Below are 24,480 nucleotides of genomic sequence, written 5' to 3'. Positions count from 1 at the left end.
GCAATGGTTTGAATGTAACGCACTAAAGCTTTAACATGCTTATTTCAGACAACATGTCTCCTGAAAAAGTATTCATGTTTACTAATGATTTTTAGTTCTGACTACTTAGTCTATATCCTCAATGTTGCACTTCAGGGATTGCTCCGTTGCTGTCGACGGATTTCACTCAATTACGCCGGATATCCGTTGCCTTGGGATTTCTTTGTGTTGACATTTTAAACTCTGGTTGATTTATGAGGACTAAGGTTAAACTTTTCTCAGATCTCTGCAAGGTAAATCCAGACAGCTAGCTAGACTATCTGTCCAATCTTGTCTTTTGTTGTACGACTAAAACAACTTTAGAACGTACAAGTTCCACCAAAACAAGTTCCAGGCCGAGGCTATTTTGCAGAGGCACCGTTGCTCCATACAGCGCTTAGCGCCGCCCATGACTATTGTGATTGTTTTATAGAAATGCCAATAAACCAGAGCAGAGATATTTTTCTCCCATCCAGGAATGCTGTGTGGACTAGCCAGACCCTCTTCCACAGCACTGTGGTGGAGGAAGGTCTGGCAAAACGAGACTGACTACTACAGTAATGTAGACTTGATTTGTCTACTGCATCAACTTACCGCTCTGTGTTAATACAACTTGACCTGTTAAGTTTCACCTTGTGTAAAAACAAGCAACGGGTTTGCAAACAAATTTCTAGTAAAGTCAACTAATTCGGGATAACAGTGTACACCCCTCTGAAGTCTGTAACAGACTTTGAGAACTCAGCTGATCACTGATTTATTCACAAATCCTCTATATGACCAGGCCCCATCTTAGCTCACCAACCTTCTTCATCTCCACACTCATTCCTACAGCTGACTGATTCAGATTTTTCAGTAATGATGAAACAGACTTTGAAAAAAAATATTAAGTATTATTAGATGATAAGCATTAAAGCTAAGTTGTCAACAAAATTGTTGTTGCTTTAACATGTTAATATAATATATAAAGTGTAATTATTTTTTTTCATGTGGGATAACAATACATTAAAATAACAGTGACTATAACCTCCAAGTATTTAAGTATAATATATTAATAAATATATTATTTCTTAGGATATAGCCATACAAATTAGTACTGCAACATTTTTGTACAGCTGCTCAACCAACTCCAGTCACTGTGGCTCTCGAGCACAATAATAAACAGCAGAATCTTCAGTCTTCAGACTGTTCATCTGCAGATACAGCTGCTCTCTGCTGTTGTCTCTGGAGATGGTAAACCGGCCTTGGACTGACAGATTAGAAGATGTTATTACTGTCATAGCTACTCGCAACCCACTCCAGTCCTTTTCCAGGAGCCTGTCTGATCCAGGCCATCAAGTAGCTACTGAATTACAATCCAGATGTTGTACAGGTCAATCTGTACAACATCAGGTCTTTTAACTGCTGGTTCAGATTCTGTCAGAGTCTGACCATCAACACCTGTCAAATAAAGAAAATCAGTAGTTGCTTTTAATTTTGGTAATGTTTTAAAGACAACTTCAAATTAAGATCAGAGAAAATCTTCACCTGCCCAGCAGAGAGTTAAAAGCAGCAGTCCTGTCCTATAGTCCATCATGTTAAACTGTGTGTCCACTGTTCTCTGTCCTCCTCTCTGCACTCAGATAAGTAGAGGTGGAAGATATCTGAGTTTTGCATTGACTCCTCCTTTTTTGGCTTTCTCCTAACTGTATTTTGTGTTTTCACAAATCATCTCACCGTATCTCTTACCATTTTGACTTTGTTTCACATTTTTAACCTGATGTTACTAATCCCTTTTTTTATTACATTAGTCGTTTTGTAACATTTGAATATGTTTATTTACTTTCTCTGCTTTGCCCACCCAGAGAATTTGGCCCACCCATTAAAGAGAGAAATCATGGTTTCCAAATGAGTAAAGTGGGTCAAGGCCACACCCCCACCCTCCACCTTGCACCCCCCGCCTCTCTCTCCTCCTCAAAAGCTACAGACTCAGAAATGGCACATACTAATGAAAGCTCATTGAAAGCTCTAGTGGCTGTAATTCTGCACCAAGGCTGAATTTCGGGAAAGAGACTTCAGATGCAGTATTCGGGGACCACTAAGGTCTATAAGAGTACCATGTCATGGGACCTTTAAACGGTTTCTAAAAGTGTAATTCAGTCTGTCTTGTGGGAGTACAGACAATGATGTATCAGTGATCGAAACCTCCAAATATTTAAACTAGGGCCGTCAAATTGAACGCTATAATAAAGAGTTAACGCAAAAGCTTTTAACACCACTAGTTGTTTTTGATGCACAGTAATGTTGTGGGTGGCTAGCAGAAACAAGCCTTGAGCAGAAATGGATAAAGCAAAGAGTTTTGAATGGCAAGTTCAGTTTCAAAGCCCTTCCAGATGGTTCTCTTGACAAGACTAGGGGTAGTGGTGGAATTGTGGAAATTGGTTCTCTGACAAACACATTTTAGATTGTTACTGTAACAGTGAGCTGGTGTAGAAACCATTAGTGGTCTGAGGGCTCCTCCTCTGGTGGCTTCATGTTACAAGTGTTCAGGCTCTGAGGGGTTTACTGATGAGTCACTGGGAGAGTCTTAATTTGGTACTGAACTTGTTCTTCAGTGAATATTTGTAGTTTGGTGGCTGTAACACCACCATGTACAATCACTCCAGTCCTTTCCCTGCATGCTGTCTGATCCAAGCTGTGTAGTTGCTGCTATCTGCATTTATTTTTTCATATATTTGCTTACTGACTGTATTTGGTGCAAACATAAATCCATTGACAGCAGCCACAATCATGTGAATAGTAATATATTTTGCAGCTTTTAATAAAAGACTTTTAATGGTTTCAGTGTTTGCAGATGTTTAAAGAAACAGACATACAGAGAATCTTGGAGCCTTTTAGAGGAAAACAGCTGCTCAGGAACTGAAACGTGACAAAATGAAAAAAACTAAATCCTTTAACAAGGATCAAAACTATTGTAGTTCATCCATTTACAAGTTACTTTTCGGTAATAAACAAAATATTTTACCTTCATATGTGTGTGGTTATGTCAGAAATAAAATCATATATCAAATATCATGCAGCATGATTTTTACTTTTTTTATTCAGAATTCTTAAAAGCCAGTCATACAACAATCATCTTCAATCTTCAGACTGTTCATCTGCAGATACAGCTGCTTTCTGCTGTCGTCTCTGGAGACGGTAAACCGGCCTTGGACTGACTGAGAGTAGTAGATGCTAGTAGTGTAGATAATTGCAATTTAATGAAACTGAGTCAGAGTCAACCCTCCAAGTCAACTGTTTTGACCTTTGTCTGACATGTTTTAATTTGTGTAAAATGTTTCAGTATTAACACCACAACCAAATGTATTCTAATAATATACAAATGACATCTGACACATTAAGATACAAGGGTTTTTCAAGTATGTTAATTCATAATTAATCTTGTTATCAAGGCTCCGTTTCTCATTAGTCATTTTGAGAACAATAGGCACCACATGGAGTATTAACAAGCACATACAATTTCATTCTGATCAACATCTACTATCATTTTTGACAGTTACATTATTGTCATTTCATCATTTTATACTATTGTAACATTATGGTTTGTGCTTAACTTTAGTTCTTCAGTAGATAATGCTTTGATAAATGAAGAAACTGTCTAATAATCTAAGTGATGTAACATCATGAAGAGAATACATATTTACTCATAAGTATAAAGTAAAATATATAGGAATATAATGTAGATATATCAAAGTGCTTTGTAATTTGGGGCGGGGGGGGAACTCAGATATCATTAAGATCACATTGTTAGTTGTCTTTGGAGGTTTTTGTGCAGCTGCTCCACTGTCTTCAGTCACTGTGGGTCTCAAGCACAATATTAAACAGCAGAATCTTCAGTCTTCAGACTGTTCATCTGCAGATACACCTGCTGTCTGCTGTTTTCTCTGGAGATGGTAAACCGGCCTTGAACTGACTGAGAGTAGTAGATGTTGCTACTAGCACTGCTGATGCGAGCGATCCATTCCAGTCCTTTTCCAGCAGCCTGTCTGATCCAAGCATTAGTATAATCCCCACCAAACCCAGAATATGGTGCAGCGGTCTGTGTGGGATTCTCCAGGTCTTTTAACCACTGGTTCAGACTCAGTCAGTGTTTGACCCTCAGTACCTACAGACATTTAAACAGCTCATTAGTTTCTGTAATGCAGCCATGTTGTCTATGTACCAGGAAGTTTCTCAGAAAAACATCTATTGTTCTTACCTGACCAGTTAAATGACAGGATGAGAAAAACAACCAAATAATCAGGTCTGATCATTGTTAAAGCCAGTTGTCTCTGTCCAGTCTACAGTGTGTATGTCAGTGATTTAGTGTCTGTCCTTCACTCTGCAACACATATGTAGAGATGGAAGAGGTCAGAGATTTGCATTGACTCCTCCTCCTCAAACAGAAACTCAACATATCTCTGGAAAATATGATTTATATAATTCTTTCATTATATGATCATACGATTGATTTTCTCAATAATGAAGATACATTTATTTATACTCTAATTAGAAGTATTTATATACTATGCTCAGCAGCATTTGATGGCCGTCCATATACTGGATATATCATACATAAATGTCCAAATATATTCTCAACACCTTTGCATGTTCTCCCCGTGCTTGCGTGGGTTTCCTCCGGGTGCTCCGGTTTCTTCCCACCATAAAGACATGCATGCCAGGCAACTAGGACTACAGTTGAAAATTAGCCGACTGGCTAACACTGGCGCATTTACAGAAATGTTCATTAATGTGCATTGTCCTAATCAAATAAATAAACAAACAAACAAACAAACCTGCTGTTCAAAATCAAAAAAAGTAACCTTATTACCATTTTTTCTTTGGAAAAGCCAATGTCAAATGCAACACTAAAAAACAGGAAGTCACAAACCACGACATCAGCTGTTGCTTCCATTGTGGTCATGAATTTGTTTGTGTGTGTTTAGAGCCACTGTCATATTCTACTTAGTATCATCCTGACGTCTTATCTTCTACTGCCATCTGTTGGTTCTTTGGAAAATAATTTGTCTGAGATTTTTGCCAGCTTCCTCTGCTTCCTCTAACCAGTGTGTTTCTCTGGCACAGTAATACACAGCAGAGTCCTCTGGCGCTTTAGTGGACAGTCTCAAATACACCATGCTGTTGCTGTCATCTCTACTGATTTCTACACGGCCCTGCACACTGCTGGCATAAGTGTTTCTGCTTGCAGTAGAGAAGCCGCTCCCTATCCATTCCATTCCTTCTCCTGCAGGTTGTCTGATCCAGCTCATAACACAGCAGCTAAATGTGAAGCCAGATCCCCTGCAGGAGAGACTGAGAGTCTCCCCAGGCTTTTTCACTACTGAACTGGAAGGAATGGACTCCATACTCTGACCTGTTGTTGGGGACCAAGAAGCTGGTTAAACCTGATTTAACCAAAAAGGCCTCAGATTGAGCTGACCAGAGAGACAAAGGAATCGTGGCCTGTATGTAAACCCCAAAGCCTGGTTAATTAACACCTCTATGCTAAAGTCCCAGCCAGAAGGGACAAGCCTCACAACTGGCAGGAAGTCAAAGAACTACAAGATTGTAGTCTCGACACTTTCGAGAGTTTCGAGTCTTCCTATTGGGTCAGCGGGACCATAAACACAGCATGGAGTCTTGACCTATAAATAAGCCTGATCACCCAAAATCCTGTTGTCTTCACTTGCAACTCACGTTGCTGACAGGAGGCACGCAAGCGCTTGTGCTGAACTTCCATTTTCTGGAGAAAGTGGATTTAATTTCGGAGGATCCTATGAAAAACGCACCAGTGTTTTTCATAACTGCAGTGAGAAGGAAACGACGTTTTCCTTCTCAAAGTCGACCAAACTTTCCCCCTTGCTGCCTTTTTGGAGGGAAGTTTCTCCGTGGCCGCTGACGAGCGCCAAGGACCCGTTCTGTTTCATTTCTGTGGAAACCTATGGACAGGAACAAACGGACTGAACACACCGTAAAAAGGCTGACGTCTGGGCAGAGATAAGTAGTGTGTTTATTAATGAGCAAAGGGTTCGCTACCACTTTTTTCCAGTAATGTGATCTGTGATTTTAATTATGTACTGGTCTACTCGATTATTAATCTGTTTTCAGTGAATGTATAAATTGATCACTATACTGTTTGATTTTGTTGTGTTAAGTAGCTGGTTAAAACCGTAAGCGCTGCCTGCTAAACCACTCCTTTCACGGAGTTTAGTTACTGTCTGCGAGACAATCGCGGAAATCAGCTGTTAGCCACTGAGCTGGCCGTTATCAATAACTAAGATCAGAGTGTCTCTTTTGTTTTCCTCCTTTATTCTGTTCCTTTTACTAACACACACACGGACAAGCAAGCTAGCTAGGTAGCTACCGCTGCAAGCTTACCCACCTGGGGTTGCCTAGCAACCCCCTCGGCTCCTGTCCAACCCCCTCCTCGTGCACCCAGCACCACTATCGCCCTCTTGAGGCTGAATAGTTTTGTGCAGCTCACAGGAGTAGCCATTTTGGGGGTTGTTGTTTTGTGTTAGAACTACACTTCGACACCGCCCTCCTCTTTCACTCTCTCACTCACAACACACACACACACACACACACACACACACACACACACACACACACACACACACACACACACACACACACACACAGATGTGTCCACAACACATGCTGTTTTGTTTTTTTCTTTGTTTTGGGTTGTGATACTGAAAAAGGTATATACGTTTTATTATTGAAGGATTATTGATTGGCTACTGATAATAGTGACGTTAATAAATTCGATTATACTTAATTAGCAGTTGCTGGTGATTATTTGTGTATTTGTTTTTGATAATTGCTGGTTGAACGGGTCCGCCTCCAAATCACCTTCTTCCTTTAATTCCTTTTAAAGGATTTTTACAGAAATGAGACTGTTCCACAGTTTGATTATTGGTCCCTGACTTGCAGGGTGGTGCGCGCTTTTGATTGTTTGTCGATTTGATAGTGTTACTCATAACTTTATTAATATTGATAAAACATATTTGATAATTTGCCAATGATCAAATCTGTACCCTACGTGAATCCTACACTGTACAACCTGATGAAATAAAAGGGAGAGAGGAAACACGGAAGAAATTAATCATCTGGGATGTTTTCTGGTGTCACTGACTGACCATCAGTCCATGTTGTCTGAGAAAAGATAACACAGCAAGAAGCAGGAGAACTCACAGGGCAGAGAGAGAGCAACCAGCAGAAGAGTGAGTGTGTTCATCATCCTGAGGCTGGAGATGTGACATCTGATGCTCCACACAAAGTACAGCAGTCAGCAGGACAGAAGTACACTGCACAGACTCAAGATTTGCATTAGGATATCATGGGAGGGAGTGGTTCCTTTTTTGTAGTGTTTTATCATATAACCAAAAAAATTAAAAAAAATTAAGGATTATCTGTAAGACTTATGTTAAATGTACTCACAAATTAATGATGTCATGTAAAATGTATGGTTGAGTCACATGGGTGCTGGGCATTTTTGCAGGACTTTTGATGGTTTGCATCACTGTAGAGCTATATTTTTAGGAAAGAGCTTATATATATTATAATATATTGAATTTATTTTCTAATTCCAATAATATTTTTCAAATGTAGGCTCTGAGTCATGATAAACTGTCCCAACATGCTGACAAATACAGTTTTTATTGATGACATATCTTTCATTATAAATTGTCGATCATTCAGTGGAACATGTGTTTTCACAGCCCTGACATGCTTCAGTGCTTCTCACACAGAGATCAGTGTTATTCAGTTGTTGTACAGCTTAGTAGTGTTGTGTGTCACTGTGGCTCTCGTGCACAATAATAAACTGCAGAGTCTTCTTGTTTCAGACTCTTAACCTCTAAATGCACAAGATTTTGGGAAGTGTCTTTGGTGATGGAAAACTGGCCTTGGACACTTTGGGCAAATATTGTGCCAGTTCCGCTATCGATGCGTCCGATCCATTCCAGTCCTTTCCCTGGTTTCTGACGAATCCAGTGCAGCCAAGCTAGAGACAGTCCGTCCACCTTACAGGACAGAGTGACTTGTTGTCCAGCTCTGCTCACCACTGGCTCTGAGGAGGTGAGGGACTGGCCCTGAGCAGCTGGAAGAGACAGAGTTTAGATTACAGGGAGCCAGCCGACATCCAAAGCTCCTTTTCTCCTCCTTCGCTCAACACCGACTTCACTCACCTGAAATGAGAGCCAAGAGGAGGACACTCTGTACAACTGTCATGGTGGGAACTTGACTCAGTCTGCACCTGCAGAGGCTGTTATGGGATTATATATTGTGTTGACAGAATGGGTGGGGATTATACATCAGTATGTGGATTTACATTTTAGCAGTAGGAGATACAGTTTTCTGTCAGAAAAGAGGAGTGCTGGACTCTGAGAGAGAGAGAGAGAGAGAGAGGGAGGGAGAGAGAGAGAGAGGTTTTCAAAACAGAGTGAGATACATAAAGATGTTCATTGTTTCTCTTATTTTCAGTGTGTTTGGACAGTTTTTCAACTGTGTGCATTTCTAAGAGGGTAAGATTGTGTGGTGTGTAGTTCAATGTATACAGTTCAAGCTGTAATGTCAGTCAGTCAAGATGTTCATTTAAAAAGTTATTGTTCACCTCAGTGAGGTGGATTACTGCTAATAGAGAAAACAATGTGACAAAGGAATACATAGTTTTTCCTCCAAGAGCCAAGGAAGTAAAAGTTTGCCTTATTGCAGTATTACTACAGTATCCATTCAGCTTCCAACACAATGGCTTACATACACAAGAATTAACAGCAGCTCCTTCAGTCTTCTAGCTGTTTATATTGAAATTGATTTGAACTGTACAACTAAATGAATACATGAAGAATCAGTCACTTCTGATCCAGCACCTAAATGTTCTATTTTTGTTGGGGTGAAGCAAGCTCTCAAAGGGTCTGAGTATAAAATTTTAGTTTTGAGTGGCAGTCAGTCAAAATCAAAGAGATAAGCATAACTGAGTGTTTCCATATAGAGGACAGAGAAACTTGAGACTGAAGCATTCTAGGGTTTTTATGAAAGATAATGTAACATTATTTGTCATACCTGCTTTAGATGCCACATGGCTGAAATGTGTAGTATTTATTTTATTCATAACGGGACAAGGATTGTTTTGCTGTCTTTGGCTGTTTTGTAAGGAAGTGATGATAGATAGATAGATAGATAGATAGATAGATATAGATAGATAGATAGATAGATAGATAGATAGATAGATAGATAGATAGATAGATAGATAGATAGATACTTTATTCATCCCAAGGGAAATTTTAGGCATCCAGTAGCTTAGACAACCATAACACAAAAAACACATACACACATACAGTATATCTCACGTACGAGGATAGGACCCCCTCTATAAATGATATACATATCAAGGGGCTATCCTTTAAATAAATTCAATAAATTGAAATTAAGGTAAGATATTTTTTTAATGTATATAATGATTATTGTTGGTGGTTAATAATGTCTATATTTTTCAGGGTACATTTTCATGATTTTATTAAAAACAACAAATGCTAAAACATTGTATTTTTTTCTAAGAATATATCTATAAGAACGGGATCTGAGGAAAGACAAGAAATCTTTCTTACTGCAGGAGTTGAAGTAGTTTCATTTAAGCAAGCAGATCGTTGTGATGTTTTTGGCACTTTTGCCAACAAGTGATCTTTATTGTGTTTTTGTGTGTTTAATGTTGAGTAATAATATTTCTCAGGAAAGCAGGACATTAAATAATGAAGAGACAAAGGGTAATTTATTATCTAAAAATGATACATAATGTAAAATTTAGGGAAAAAAACTTAGAAAAAAGTAGTATTATAAAAAATATATGATATAAAATATATGATATAAATAATACATTCATATATCATCTTCATTATTTGGCTTCATCAGCCCAGTAAGAATACTGTAGGATTTTGTACAGCTGCTCAACCAAATCCAGTCACTGTGGCTCTCGAGCACAATAATAAACAGCAGAATCTTCAGTCTTCAGACTGTTCATCTGCAGATACAGCTGCTCTCTGCTGTTGTCTCTGGAGACGGTAAATCGGCCTTGGACTGACTGAGAGTAGTAGATGCTGCTACCAGTAGGCTGACTGATAGTAGCAACCCACTCCAGTCCTTTTCCAGGAGCCTGTCTGATCCAGGCCATCTCGTAGCTACTGAATGTAAACCCAGATGCTGTACAGGTCAATCTGTGAGATTCTCCAGGTCTTTTAATCGCTGGTTCAGATTCTGTCAGCGTCTGACCATCAACACCTGTCAAGATAAACAAGAAAACACCACATCAATTTTGTTGTTACATAATTCAGAACTATGTTTAATAACTATCAGTGAAAATCTTCACCTGCCCAGCAGAGAGTTAAAAGCAGCAGTCCTGTCCTATAGTCCATCATGTTAAACTGTGTGTCCACTGTTCTCTGTCCTCCTCTCTGCACTCAGATAAGTAGAGGTGAAGATATCTGAGTTTTGCATTGACTCCTCCTTTTTTTGCTTTATCCTAAGTGTATTATGTGTTTTCAAATCACCTCACCTTATCTCTTACCATTTTGACTTTGTTTCACATTTTTAACCTGATGTTACCTAATCCTTATTTTTTGTTACTGTAAGTCACTTTGTAACATTTGCATGTGTTTATTTACTATCAGGTTTGTCAAATGCAAAGTACAAATAGTGGAATAATAATAAAATTATCATTCAAAAAATTGGCTTAAGTTTATGTAGTAGGTAAATCACCTTGTTGACTTGAGATAAGTAAACAACATCTTGTTTCCTAAAGTTATTCTTGACAAAATTGCTGTTTTCTTTGTGAATAAAGCTTATGTACAATATTATTAGATCACACTTTTTAAACTAGTAAAATTCAGCGTAAAAAATTCAACTTCTGAAGACAATTCAGCTGCAATCATTTATAATTACTTAAATAAGGTTAATGTTAAACACTTTCTAAAAGTCTAATTCAGTCTATCTTGTAGGAGTACAGATGACGTATCAGTGATTGAAACCTCCACTAGGGCTTTCAAAGTTAATGCAAATGCTTTTTATGCCACTAGTTGTTTTGACATAAGATTACTGCACGCGTATTATAGTTTTATAATATAATATAAGTTATATAAGTTAATATAGTTTTGGGAAACCAGGAAGTGATGCACAGTAATGTTGTGTGTGGCTAGCAGAAACAAGCCTTGAACAGAAATGGATAAAGAAAAGAGTTTTGAATGGCAAGTTCAGTTTCAAAGCCCTTCCAGATGGTTCTCTTGACAAGACTCGGGGTAGTGGTGGAATTGTGGGAATTGGTTCTCTGACAAACACATTTTAGATTGATTTAGATTAGCTGGTGTTGAAACCATTAGTGGTCTGAGGGCTCCTCCTCTGGTGGCTTCATGTTACAAGTGTTCAGGCTCTGAGGGGTTTTTGTTCAGGTCTACTGATGAGTCACTGGGAGAGTCTTAATTCGATACTGAACTTGTTCTTCAGTGAATCTTTGTAGTTTGGTGGATGTAACACCACCATGTACAATCACTCCAGTCCTTTCCCTGCATGCTGTCTGATCCAAGCTGTGTAGTAGCTGCTACCTGCATTTATTTTTTCACATATATGGTTACTGAATGTATTTGCTGCAAACATAAATACATTGACAGCAGCCAGAATCATGTGTATAGTAATATATTTTACAGTTTTTAATAAGACTTAATGGTTTCAGTGTTTGCAGATGTTTAAAGAAACAGACATACAGAGAAAGTTGGAGCCTTTTAGCAAAAAACTAAATCCTTTAACAAAAGATTAAAACTATTGTAAGGTTTAGAAGTGGATTTAATTCATATTTGAAAGTTGTAAGGCACAGAATTTAATATATTACACAATTATTAGTTACATATTTACATATTTAACACAGTTAATTCTGTTGAATCAGCCTGTCTGATTCCATCACGTTTACCTCAGGCTAAGTTCTCGCTTCTGATTGGTTAGTGGGGTCATGTGAAAGGTCGTGTTGTTGTTGTGGGTAGTGTCAAAGACGGTCTTGGTAGTGTTCAGTAAAGTACTGCTTGAGAAAGTTATCCGTCTCCATCCTGCCGTTTATTCTCATAAAGAGTGGTCCACTACCACATACCGAACCCTCGCGTTACACTGTTGTAGTTCATCCATTTACAAGTTAAAGTAAAAAACACGTTTTATCTTCATATGTGTGTAGTTATGTCAGAAATAATAATAATATATCATATATCAAATATCACACAGCATGATTTTTAATTGTTTTAATTCAGAATTGTTAAAAGCCAGTCATACAACAATCATACTCAAATGTCTGTGTTGTCTCATTTTGAATGACTTGACCTGAGGACATTAGTCATGTGAGACAGTGCAGAGTTTATCAGCCCAGGGAGGATGAGGAAAGACAAGAAATGTTTCTTACTGCAGGAGTTGAAGTAGTTTCATTTAAGCAACCAGATCGTTGTGACGTTTTTGGCACTTTTACCAACAAGTGATCTTTATTGTGTTTTTGTGTGTTTAATGTGGAGTCATAATATTTCTCAGGAAAGCAGGAAGTAATATAATAAAGAGACAAAGGGTAATTTAAGGGTAATTTATTATCTAATTATACATAATGTAAAATTTAGGGAAAAAAAACTTAATATTTAAAAATGTATAAATTATGATATAAATTACATTCATATATTATCTTCATTATTTGGCTTCATCAGCCGAGTAAGAATACTGTAGGATTTTGTACAGCTGCTCAACCAACTCCAGTCACTGTGGCTCTCGAGCACAATAATAAACAGCAGAATCTTCAGTCTTCAGACTGTTCATCTGCAGATACAGCTGCTCTCTGCTGTTGTCTCTGGAGATGGTAAACTGGCCTTGGACTGACTGAGAGTATTTGCTAGTAATGTAGATACTTGCAATCCACGCCAGTCCTTTTCCAGGAGCCTGTCTGATCCAGTGCAACCTGTAGCTACTAAATCTGAATTCAGATGCTGTACAGGTCAATCTGTGGGATTCTCCAGAGGCCCGTTCCAGAAAGCAGGTTTAGTGAAAACTCTGAGTTGGTTAACCCTGAGATGAGGGAAACTCTGGGTTTTCCGTTCCAGAAAGAGAGGTAACTTAACCCCGGAGTTAGTTACTATGGTAACTGAGCCTGTGAACCGAACCTGGTCGGGAGCAGGTTTTCTTCAAGAAACCTGGAGAGGGAGGAGACAGAGAAACGGGGAAAAAAACCTCGAGTTTCTCTCATTCTCCTCCCTATCAGAGGGAGGGGAAACTCATTTCCTCATTCATTCAGTCTGTATCAGGCGCATTTTAATGCAGTTTGTTATCTGCATGAATAGAAAAACGTATTGGTTTATGTTAGGCAGACTATAAAATGTTTTTTTTCTCAAACATGTCATGTCCTTTTGTCGACGATCCCGTTGATGAAAAAGCTGTATTAATTCAGAGAGTTTACGTCGGGAGATGATATTGAGTCCCGACTATAGAGGTTTTTTCATTTCCACATAACCGATTTGAGAGGTATTTTTTATCACAGTCCATTAGATATGTAGATACCTTATCCTTCCACTAGTTCAACGTCGTGGACAGGCTTTAAAATCCCAGCAGATTCACTGCAGTCAAGCCAGCCTCCACTTCAAAATGAGCGGTCAAACTAGCCACCCCTATATTTCGCGGTGCGCGTATACACTTGCTATTACGGTGAGACCGTCAAAACTAAAAACAGGGAATTTTCCGACGAAGGCAATTTCCCATTCATTTATTCTGTCTGCCTGCCTGTCTGTCTGTCAGAAAGAGAGAAAGAAAGATTTTAGCACACCTCACAACCTGTCATTGCATGATATGCTGAATTCCAAAATAAGAGCCCCCCAAAACTCATATATATACGCTGTTTTTTTCTACACATTCAGAAAATTATAAAAATAAAAGTCCTAGCTTCCACAGACCAATTTCACATCAGATGGAGAGGACACCTTCTCAAGGTGTGATCTACAATGTTTCAGGACATTCTGATTTACAGTTTCAAAATAAAAGCCTGTCAAAGTCAAATATGAGACAAATTAGATATGATTTTGGATTCACTTCAAAAGGAAACGCCCTGTTACCACAGACCAATTTCACATCAGATGGATAGGACACCTTCTCAAGGTGTGATCTACAATGTTTCAGGACATTCTGATGTTGTTTTCCAAAATAAGAGCCCCCCAAAACTCATATATACGCTGTTTTGTCTACACATTCAGAAAATTATAAAAATAAAAGTCCTAGCTTCCACAGACCAATTTCACCTCAGATGGAGAGGACACCTTCTCAAGGTGTGATCTACAATGTTTCAGGACATTCTGGTGTTGTTTTCCAAAATAAGAGCCCCCCAAAGCTCATATATTAGCTGTTTTGTCTACACATTCAGAAAATCATAAAAATAAAAGTCCTAGCTTCCACAGACCAATTTCACATCAGATGGAGAGGACACCTTCTCAAGGTGTCAACTACAATGTTTCAGGACATTCTGATTTTGTTTTACAAAATAAGAACCCCCCAAAACTCATATATACGCGGTTTTGTCTACACATTCAGAAAATTATAAAAATAAAAGTCCTAGCTTCCACAGACAACTTTCACATCAGATGGAGAGGACACCTTCTCAAGGTGTGATCTACAATGTTTCAGAACATTCTGATTTACAGTTTCAAAATAAAAGCCTGTCAAAGTCAAATATGAGACAAATTAGATATGATTTTGGATTCACTTCAAAAGGAAACGCCCTGTTACCACAGACTAATTCCACTTGAGGGTTGTAGTACACAACCCCTTGGTGTGACCCATTAAGTATCAAGACATTCTGATGTACAGTTTCAAAAAAAGCCTCTCAAAGTCTGAAATATGAGACAAATTAGATCTGATTTTGGATTCAATTTAAAAGGAAGCGCCCTGTTATCAAGAATAATTCCACTTGAGGGTTATAGTACACAACCCCATAGTGTGACCCAGTAAGTATCAAGACATTCTGATGTATAGTTTCAAAATAAAAGCCTGTCAAAGTCTTAAATATGAGGCATAGAACATATGATTTTGGATTCAATTTAAAAGGAAGCGCCCCATTATCACAGACTATTTCCACTTGAGGGTTATAGTACACTACCCCTTGGTGTGACCCATTAAGTATCAAGACATTCTGATGTGTAGTTTCAAAATAAAAGCCTGTCAAAATGTCAAATATGAGACTAATTGCATGATGTTGGATTCACTTTAAAAGGAAACGCCCTGTTATCAAAGAATAATTCCACTTGAGGGTTATAGTACACGACCCCATAGTGTAACCCAGTAAGTATCAAGACATTCTGAAAGCTGGAAAGCATGAAGACATGCTGGAAAGCATCTTCTGTTGGGGGTAGATTTGCTGCTGGCTGTCTGGTCTCGTAGTGCTAATCTGTACCTCATAACATCCAGGTTGGATGTCCATCCAACTTTTTTTTGGCTTATACAGAAGAAGGGGAATACACTTCTTGCCACAGGCAAAGCCTCTTCCAGGCTACCAGAGAGTCCACATTTAGTAATTGCCTGTAACTTACAAAGATGGGTCTTCAGTCTTGTGAGGGCAGTGGCCCTCTCCCAATTCTGTACAAACTGCTTGTGGTGTTACAACCTGTGAGGACGTGTCATGCAGGTAAACAATCACAAAGCACTGCTCCAAGCTTCTGAGTGATCAACTAGGGACAAATCTTTCCTTAAGGCCATGTCCCGAGTGCATAAACACTGCTGAGGATCCAAACATCCCTTTGCTTGAATAGTATAGCAGCAAAACTATTACATCTGTATCATCACATTCAACAATTAGACAAGAATGTGACTGTGCAAGGTGTATTGCATGTACAGTGCCTTGCAAAAGTATTCACCCCCTTGGCTTTTTACCTATTTTGTTACATTAGAGGCTTTAGTTCAATTTTTTTTTTATCTGAATGTTATGTGATGAATCAAAACACAATAGTCTAAGTTGGTGAAGTGAAATGAGAAAAATATACATAAAATTATTTTTTAGAAATAAAAACAGAAAAAGTCAATGTGCATAACTATTCACCCCCTAAAGTCAATACTTTGTAGAGTCACCTTTTGCGGGAATCACAGCTCTAAGTCCCTTTGGATAAGTCTCTATGAGCTTGCCACATCTACATCATCCCATTCCTCCTTGCAAAACTGCTCCAGCTCCTTCAAGTTGGATGGTTTGCGCTTGTGAACAGCAATCTTTAAGTCTGACCACAGATTTTCTATTGGATTGAGGTGTGTTTGGGGTCATTGTCCTGCTGGAAGGTGAACCTCCGTCCTAGCATCAAATCACGCACAGTGTAACAGGTTTTGCTCAAGAATATCCCTGTATGTAGCTTTGTCAGCACCTACATCGCCAGTACTGGGCCAACAAGTGCTGAGAGCCTTGTACCAAACAGCAGTGTGGCGTCACAGCCACCTGGTCAAACCTCTTCTCTGGAACCCAGTTGGAGATGGAGGCTCAAAGAAATGGGTGCATTAACACGAGGTTATAAACACACACAGCACTGTTAAAGAAGTTAGAGGACATCCCTACTACTAGTAAGCCGAGACCCACTACGAGCTACTAACCCAAGGCCAATTATGACATTATAGGAAGAATTCTTTGTTTGAAACATGTAATTTCACAACATTGTAGACAGCACGTCCCTGGAACCCAGTTGGAGGTGGATGGAGGCTCAAAGAAGATGTGGTGTATTGAACTTGTGTGATACGGTAGACACCAGCACCTAAAGAAGTTGGAGACATCACCCACTATTATACTTGTAAAGACGGAATCTGAACGAACACAATACATGATTTGGGGGCTTAGGTTGGAAAACATCAGAATGTCCTGAAACATTGTAGATCACACATTGAGAAGGAGTCCTCTCCATCTGAGGTGAAATTGGTTGAAGCTAGGAACTTTTATTTTTATTTTTAACTTTCTGAATGTGTAGACAAAACAGCGAATATATGATTTTTGGGGGCTCTTATTTTGGAAAACATCAGAATGTCCTGAAACATTGTAGATCACACGTTGAGAAGGAGTCCTCTCCATCTGAGGTGAAATTGGTCTGTGGAAGCTAGGACTTTTATTTTTATAACTTTCTGAATGTGTAGACAAAACAGCGTATATATGAGTTTTGGGGGGCTCTTATTTTGGAAAACATCAGAATGTCCTGAAACATTGTAGATCACACATTGAGAAGGAGTCCTCTCCATCTGAGGTGAAATTGGTCTGTGGAAGCTAGGACTTTTATTTTTATAACTTTCTGAATGTGTAGACAAAACAGCGTATATATGAGTTTTGGGGGGCTCTTATTTTGGAAAACATCAGAATGTCCTGAAACATTGTAGATCACACATTGAGAAGGAGTCCTCTCCATCTGAGGTGAAATTGGTCTGTGGAAGCTAGGACTTTTATTTTTATAACTTTCTGAATGTGTAGACAAAACAGCGTATATATGAGTTTTGGGGGGCTCTTATTTTGGAAAACATCAGAATGTCCTGAAACATTGTAGATCACACATTGAGAAGGAGTCCTCTCCATCTGAGGTGAAATTGGTCTGTGGAAGCTAGGACTTTTATTTTTATAACTTTCTGAATGTGTAGACAAAACAGCGTATATATGAGTTTTGGGGGGCTCTTATTTTGGAAAACAACATCAGAATGTCCTGAAACATTGTAGATCACACATTGAGAAGGAGTCCTCTCCATCTGAGGTGAAATTGGTCTGTGGAAGCTAGGACTTTTATTTTCATGATTTTCTTAATGTGTAGACAAAACAGCTAATATTTGAGTTTTGGGGGGGCTCTTATTTTGGAATTCAGCATATCATGCAGTTGTCACAGAGGTTGTGAGGTGTGCTAAAATCTTTCTTTCCTTCTTTCTTTCTGACAGACAGACAGACAGACAGGCAGGCAGATAGACAGACAGGCAGACAGAATAAATGAATGGGAAATTGCCTTCGTCAGAAAATTCCCTCTTTTTAGTTTCACCGTAATAGCAAGTGTATACCGCGGAATATAGGGGTGGCTAGTTTGACCGCTCATTTTGAAGTGGAGGCTGGCTTGACCGCAGTGCAGATTCTTTGTGTCGCATTACGTTTTTTGCAAACGGCAGTTTTCTTTATAACAGTAGCGGATCATACTGTAATAGTAAAGCCACTGTATGTAGAGCTGTCAGAAAAGTCTTGTGAGGGCAGTGGCCTTCCCAATTCTGTACAAACTGCTTGTGGTGTTACAACCTGTGAGGACGTGTCATGCAGGTAAACAATCACAAAGCACTGCTCCAAGCTTCTGAGTGATCAACTAGGGACAAATCTTTCCTTAAGGCCATGTCCCGAGTGCATAAACACTGCTGAGGATCCAAACATCCCTTTGCTTGAATAGTATAGCAGCAAAACTATTACATCTGTATCATCACATTCAACAATTAGACAAGAATGTGACTGTGCAAGGTGTATTGCATGTACAGTGCCTTGCAAAAGTATTCACCCCCCTTGGCTTTTTACCTATTTTGTTACATTAGAGGCTTTAGTTCAATGTTTTTTTATCTGAATGTTATGTGATGAATCAAAACACAATAGTCTAAGTTGGTGAAGTGAAATGAGAAAAATATACATAAAATTATTTTTTAGAAATAAAAAACAGAAAAAGTCAATGTGCATAACTATTCACCCCCCTAAAGTCAATACTTTGTAGAGTCACCTTTTGCGGGAATCACAGCTCTAAGTCCCTTTGGATAAGTCTCTATGAGCTTGCCACATCTACATCATCCCATTCCTCCTTGCAAAACTGCTCCAGCTCCTTCAAGTTGGATGGTTTGCGCTTGTGAACAGCAATCTTTAAGTCTGACCACAGATTTTCTATTGGATTGAGGTGTGTTTGGGGTCATTGTCCTGCTGGAAGGTGAACCTCCGTCCTAGCATCAAATCACGCACAGTGTAACAGGTTTTGCTCAAGAATATCCCTGTATGTAGCTTTGTCAGCACCTACATCGCCAGTACTGGGCCAACAAGTGCTGAGAGCCTTGTACCAAACAGCAGTGTGGCGTCACAGCCACCTGGTCAAACCTCTTCTCTGGAACCCAGTTGGAGGATGGAGGCTCAAAGAAGATGGGTGCATTGAACCTGTGATGTTACAGAAGACACCAGCACCTAAAGAAGTTAGAGACATCACCCACTACTATACTGTAAAGACGGAAACTGCAACGATGCTACCAAATGCCAGTGTCTTTCAGTGGGCTTGACCTGCACAGAGTCTTGCTCTTGCCCTTTCCCAGGCTATCCAAATATGACCCACTTTGTCACTGATGACAATGTGGATGAGTGACAGTGGTGTGTTGCAGTGGTAACATCATGGGGAGCTGACCTCCCCAAAGTGGCCACTGGAGATGGCCTAACCCCCAGAATGACTACCAAAAGCAGTTCATGTTCCAAATGGTTGCTGCTAGAAAGAGCTTGAGATTCAGTGATGAGGGGGGTCATTCCCCCTCACAGTGTTTCTTTTGTTAGATTGCCATTTGTTTGTTTAAGACAGTCATTTAATTTGTATTGTGTTAAATTATAGTTTTATTAAAAGGCTCATTAAGGTCAAACTGCAATCCTGAATCCTGGTCTCCTGTTTGTGCTATGGTAAGGTGTTATCTTTCGATTTCAATCTTTGTTTCCATATGGACTATATAGTACAAGGTGCCATATGATACCACTGATAATGGGCTTTGGACTTGAGACTAAATTATGTCAGTGTTCCATCTTCTTTCATTTTAGACACATCATACATTGAGTGAAAGAACACCCTGATTTGTCATGCTATATTTACACATTTGGTATTGCTGGATTAAGCACAACCCCACTTTTCCAACAAGAAATCATATGTGTTTCTATTATAATCCTAACCACAAAGTAAATGAAAACATTCTGCATAGATATTAATTTTTTGCATGTTTGCCTATTTTAGGTATGTCTTTATTTATTCCATACATTATGATATTCACATCCAGTCTTTTCTAGTAGGTAAAGCAACTTCCTGACTACAAACATGCTATGTTTCAAAGCTCTCAGAGCTTGTGTGATTGATCTGCATTAGTTTAGATGCCTTAACTCCCATGGACAGGCTATATTTTAGTCCTCCTTTGGTTTTGGGTTGTGTAACAATATCTGTTAATTTAACAATCTTAGCAGTAAAATATCTTTTGCCAAGAATCAATTTAATATATGGGAGACCCTAGGGATGAGGAAAAACATTGTTGGGTTTAGTTCTACCTCCAGTAGGGGTATCTCAAAAACTAAAGCCCTTTTTGACCATTTGTCACCAGCCTAAATATGCCTCATATTTGAGACTTTAACAGGCTTTTATTTTGAAACTGTACATCAGAATGTCTTGATACTTAATGAGTCACACCACGGGGTCGTGTAATATAACCCTGAAGTGGATTTATTGTTTGATAACAGGGTGTTTCCTTTTAAATTGAATCCAAAATCATATCTAATTTGTCTCATATTCAAGACTTTGACAGGCTTTTATTTTGAAACTGTACATCAGAATGTCCTGAAACATTGTAGATCACACCTTGAGAAGGTGTCCTCTCCATCTGAGGTGAAATTGGTCAGTGGAAGCTAGGACTTTTATTTTTATGATTTTCTGAATGTATGGACAAAACAGCTAATATATGAGTTTTGGGGGGCTCTTATTTTGGAAAACATCAGAATGTCCTGAAACATTGTAGATCACACATTGAGAAGGAGTCCTCTCCATCTGAGGTGAAATTGGTCAGTGGAAGCTAGGACTTTTATTTTCATGATTTTCTTAATGTGTAGACAAAACAGCTAATATTTGAGCTTTGGGGGGCTCTTATTTTGGAAAACATCAGAATGTCTTGAAACATTGTAGATCACACATTAAGAAGGAGTCCTCTCCATCTGAGGTGAAATTGGTCTGTGGAAGCTAGGACTTTTATTTTTATAACTTTCTGAATGTGTAGACAAAACAGCGTATATATGAGTTTTGGGGGGCTCTTATTTTGGAAAACAACATCAGAATGTCCTGAAACATTGTAGATCACACATTGAGAAGGAGTCCTCTCCATCTGAGGTGAAATTGGTCTGTGGAAGCTAGGACTTTTATTTTTATAACTTTCTGAATGTGTAGACAAAACAGCTTATATATGAGTTTTGGGGGGCTCTTATTTTGGAAAACAACATCAGAATGTCCTGAAACATTGTAGATCACACATTGAGAAGGAGTCCTCTCCATCTGAGGTGAAATTGGTCTGTGGAAGCTAGGACTTTTATTTTCATGATTTTCTTAATGTGTAGACAAAACAGCTAATATTTGAGTTTTGGGGGGGCTCTTATTTTGGAATTCAGCATATCATGCAGTTGTCACAGAGGTTGTGAGGTGTGCTAAAATCTTTCTTTCCTTCTTTCTTTCTGACAGACAGACAGACAGACAGGCAGGCAGATAGACAGACAGGCAGACAGAATAAATGAATGGGAAATTGCCTTCGTCAGAAAATTCCCTCTTTTTAGTTTCACCGTAATAGCAAGTGTATACCGCGGAATATAGGGGTGGCTAGTTTGACCGCTCATTTTGAAGTGGAGGCTGGCTTGACCGCAGTGCAGATTCTTTGTGTCGCATTACGTTTTTTGCAAACGGCAGTTTTCTTTATAACAGTAGCGGATCATACTGTAATAGTAAAGCCACTGTATGTAGAGCTGTCAGAAAAGTGTGATCGCTCTGAAACGTGTTCCCTGCACACAAACCAGTGAGAGCCATTAAAAAGAAATAATTCTGTTAATGATCATCGTGCTGCAGCCTCAGAATGGGAATAGTATAGTTTACTTTTTCGCCCGCAGAATTGCACCTGAATAAAATTATAGGTGTAGCCTACAATTCCAGTTTTCACCAGTAGCCTAATATTATAAGTTAACTGTGATTAAATATGAAATTAATACACTGTTAATGCGTACGCATTGACTCGAGCAGCAATTTTCTTCCACACCAATTCTCTCTTTTGCAGCAGCAGCCGCTGTCTTGCTTTTTTAACGAAATGCATGTTCAAACTCGCAGTTTGTGCGCATGAGTATTTCCGCCGACCCGTTTGTTTGTGGTTGTTACCATGGTGAATCGTAGAATCATGGCTCCATTCATACTGCCTTATGTGCACGCACGTAACCCTGAGTGAACATACTCCGAGTTGATTGAACCAACTCATATCAGCTGTTCTGGAACCGAAAACTCTGAGTTTCCCATCTCAGGGTAAATCAACTCAGACATCAGGGTTAGACTCAGAGTTTGTTAAACCTCCTACCTGGAACGGACCCCTATCGCTGGTTCAGATTCTGTCAGAGTCTGACCATCAACACTGTCAAGACATAAAAAAAAAACATCACATGATCTTAGATGTTACACAATTCAAAACTATGTTTAATCTACATCAGTGAAAATGTTCACCTGCCCAGCAGATGGTTAAAAGCAGCAGTCTTGTCCTATAGTCCATCATGTTAAACTGTGTGAAGTACAAAACAATAATCAAATAATCCATACTACAAATAAATAAAGCAAAAACAATCTAGACAAAACTTTAACCAACTATGGAAAATTGTCAAAGTAAACTAAAATACTAAAGCAAGACTAAAGTATAATTAACTTTAACGAGCCCTCAAACAGGCTCATGGCCTGTGGCAAAGAAATGAGGGGACACCAACAACAAGTATAGTCAAATCAAAAAGATACTTTAATGTAAATCAAAACTATTAACTTTAAACAAAGAAAAGGGAATGAGGTGTGAGAATGTCATAATGTAAGGTGTATGTAAAGTGCATGGATGAGTGAATCTGTATGGGTGTAAATGACTGAGTGGAAAATAAGTAAAACTATAAAGGAACAAACAAAACAGGATCATACCTGGAAGAGCAGAGAGAGAAAAGAGAGTGGTTAGAAGCAGCTTAAATACCCTGAGCCCAGGTGGTTCCAATCATTAACGACCCTCCTCTGCCTGCAGGAGGAACCACCCCTGCACTGCAGAGGTGGGGTCGTAACAGTGTGTCCACTGTTCTCTGTCCTCCTCTCTGCACTCAGATAAGTAGAGGTGAAGGTATCTGAGTTTTGCATTGACTCCTCCTCACAGGGAGGAAACATCTGGACTGGAGATATTTAATGAAACTGAGTCAGAGTCAACCCTCCAATTCAGCTGTTTTAATGTTTCTCTGACATGTTTTAATTTTTGTAAAATGTTAGCATTAACACCACAGCCATATTCAATCTAATAATACACAAATTACATCTGACACATTCAAAAAGAAGGGTTATTAAAATGTGTTAAATTATGATTCATCTTGGTATTAATGCTCTGTTTCTCATTACTCACTTTGAACGTAATGGACAGCACACGAAAGCATTCACAATAATATGAATGAACAAAAGTTTTAGTCTGATCACCAACATTTCTGAGAATTGCTTTATTATCATCTCACTATGTCATTTTAACAAACATGCTTTGTACTTATGAATATGACTTTGTGTATTTGTGAAGACAAATAGCTACAGTTTAAATGTTGTTAGTTATCAGATGTTACATGAAAAAATCTTTTATAGGCTTTACAACACGATTAATACCATTCATTGAAATACATAAACATTAAATGTATTAACTCATTAGAGAGTGTTGTCTTTATTAACGTTCACAGTTACAACGTGTGTGTGTGGTTGAGTCTTGCTGGTTGCTGGGTATTTGTGCAGGTCTGTTGGTGGTTTGTATCACTGTGGGGTAACTTACACAGTAATACACAGCTGTGTCCTCAGGCTGCACATTCTGTCCTTTTAGAGTCACTGTTAGAGCAGAAGTGTCTCTGCTGTAGCTGAACTTGTTCTTCAGAGCATCATTTTGACGAAGGCTACCTCCTTCCCACTGATGGGAAATCCAGTCCATTGGTTTTCCTTCACTCTGTCTGATCCAACCTGTTGCATAGCTGTCATCAGTCAAAGAATAACCAGAGACCTGACAGCTGATGGTCAGAGACTGTCCAGGCTGCACAACCATTGAGTCTGTCTGGATGAGATCAATACTGTTCACACCTGTGGAAACACAAATCAACATTATCTCCATCATTCATCTGACTATTCAGGGTTTCTAATGTGTGTATTAGAGTGAATCCACTGAAAGCTCCTCACAGGATCCAGCAGCCAGCAGCAGTATCAGAGCTACAGAGAACATGTTGATGTTGAAGCTGAACTGATGTCAGCTCTTCTGTCTCTCACTGACACACACACACCTCACTTCTTGATGAGGCTACACACAAGGAGGCTGATTTACATACTGATGATAGGAAATCAGCTGACTAAAGGATATTTGAATAAATCAAATTGAAGATGTAATGTTCAGATGTTCTCACATAAAGAGAAGGTGAAA

General features: G+C 38.9%; 1 protein-coding gene and 2 gene segments (V, D, J or C); all 3 read right to left on the bottom strand.

The window, feature by feature from the left end:
• Positions 1-7,744: 7,744 nt before the first annotated feature.
• LOC120574613 lies at positions 7,745-8,305 on the bottom strand. The segment is given in 2 exon segments: positions 7,745-8,137; positions 8,226-8,305. Coding segments are annotated over 2 exon segments (348 nt in total).
• Positions 8,306-10,009: 1,704 nt separating this feature from the next.
• LOC120574608 lies at positions 10,010-10,448 on the bottom strand (the record flags this gene model as incomplete). The annotated part of the segment is given in 2 exon segments: positions 10,010-10,311; positions 10,400-10,448. Coding segments are annotated over 2 exon segments (351 nt in total), but the record flags the coding sequence as incomplete, so codon positions are not given.
• Positions 10,449-15,626: 5,178 nt separating this feature from the next.
• Positions 15,627-24,292, bottom strand: LOC120574409 (immunoglobulin alpha-2 heavy chain-like). The gene is made up of 5 exons (XM_039824667.1): positions 24,243-24,292; positions 23,789-24,146; positions 19,065-19,198; positions 16,438-16,545; positions 15,627-15,688 (listed from the first exon to the last, which is right to left on the bottom strand). The coding sequence occupies exons 1-5, from the start codon at positions 24,283-24,285 to the stop codon at positions 15,627-15,629; spliced, it is 705 nt and encodes a 234-aa protein (XP_039680601.1). The 5' UTR covers positions 24,286-24,292.
• Positions 24,293-24,480: the final 188 nt, after the last annotated feature.

The sequence above is a fragment of the Perca fluviatilis genome, chromosome 15, assembly GCF_010015445.1.
Source record: "Perca fluviatilis chromosome 15, GENO_Pfluv_1.0, whole genome shotgun sequence".
Classification (NCBI taxonomy): domain Eukaryota; kingdom Metazoa; phylum Chordata; class Actinopteri; order Perciformes; family Percidae; genus Perca; species Perca fluviatilis.
The sequence above is the reverse complement of the archived record's forward strand: the minus strand, read 5'-3'. Positions and strand labels throughout refer to the sequence as shown.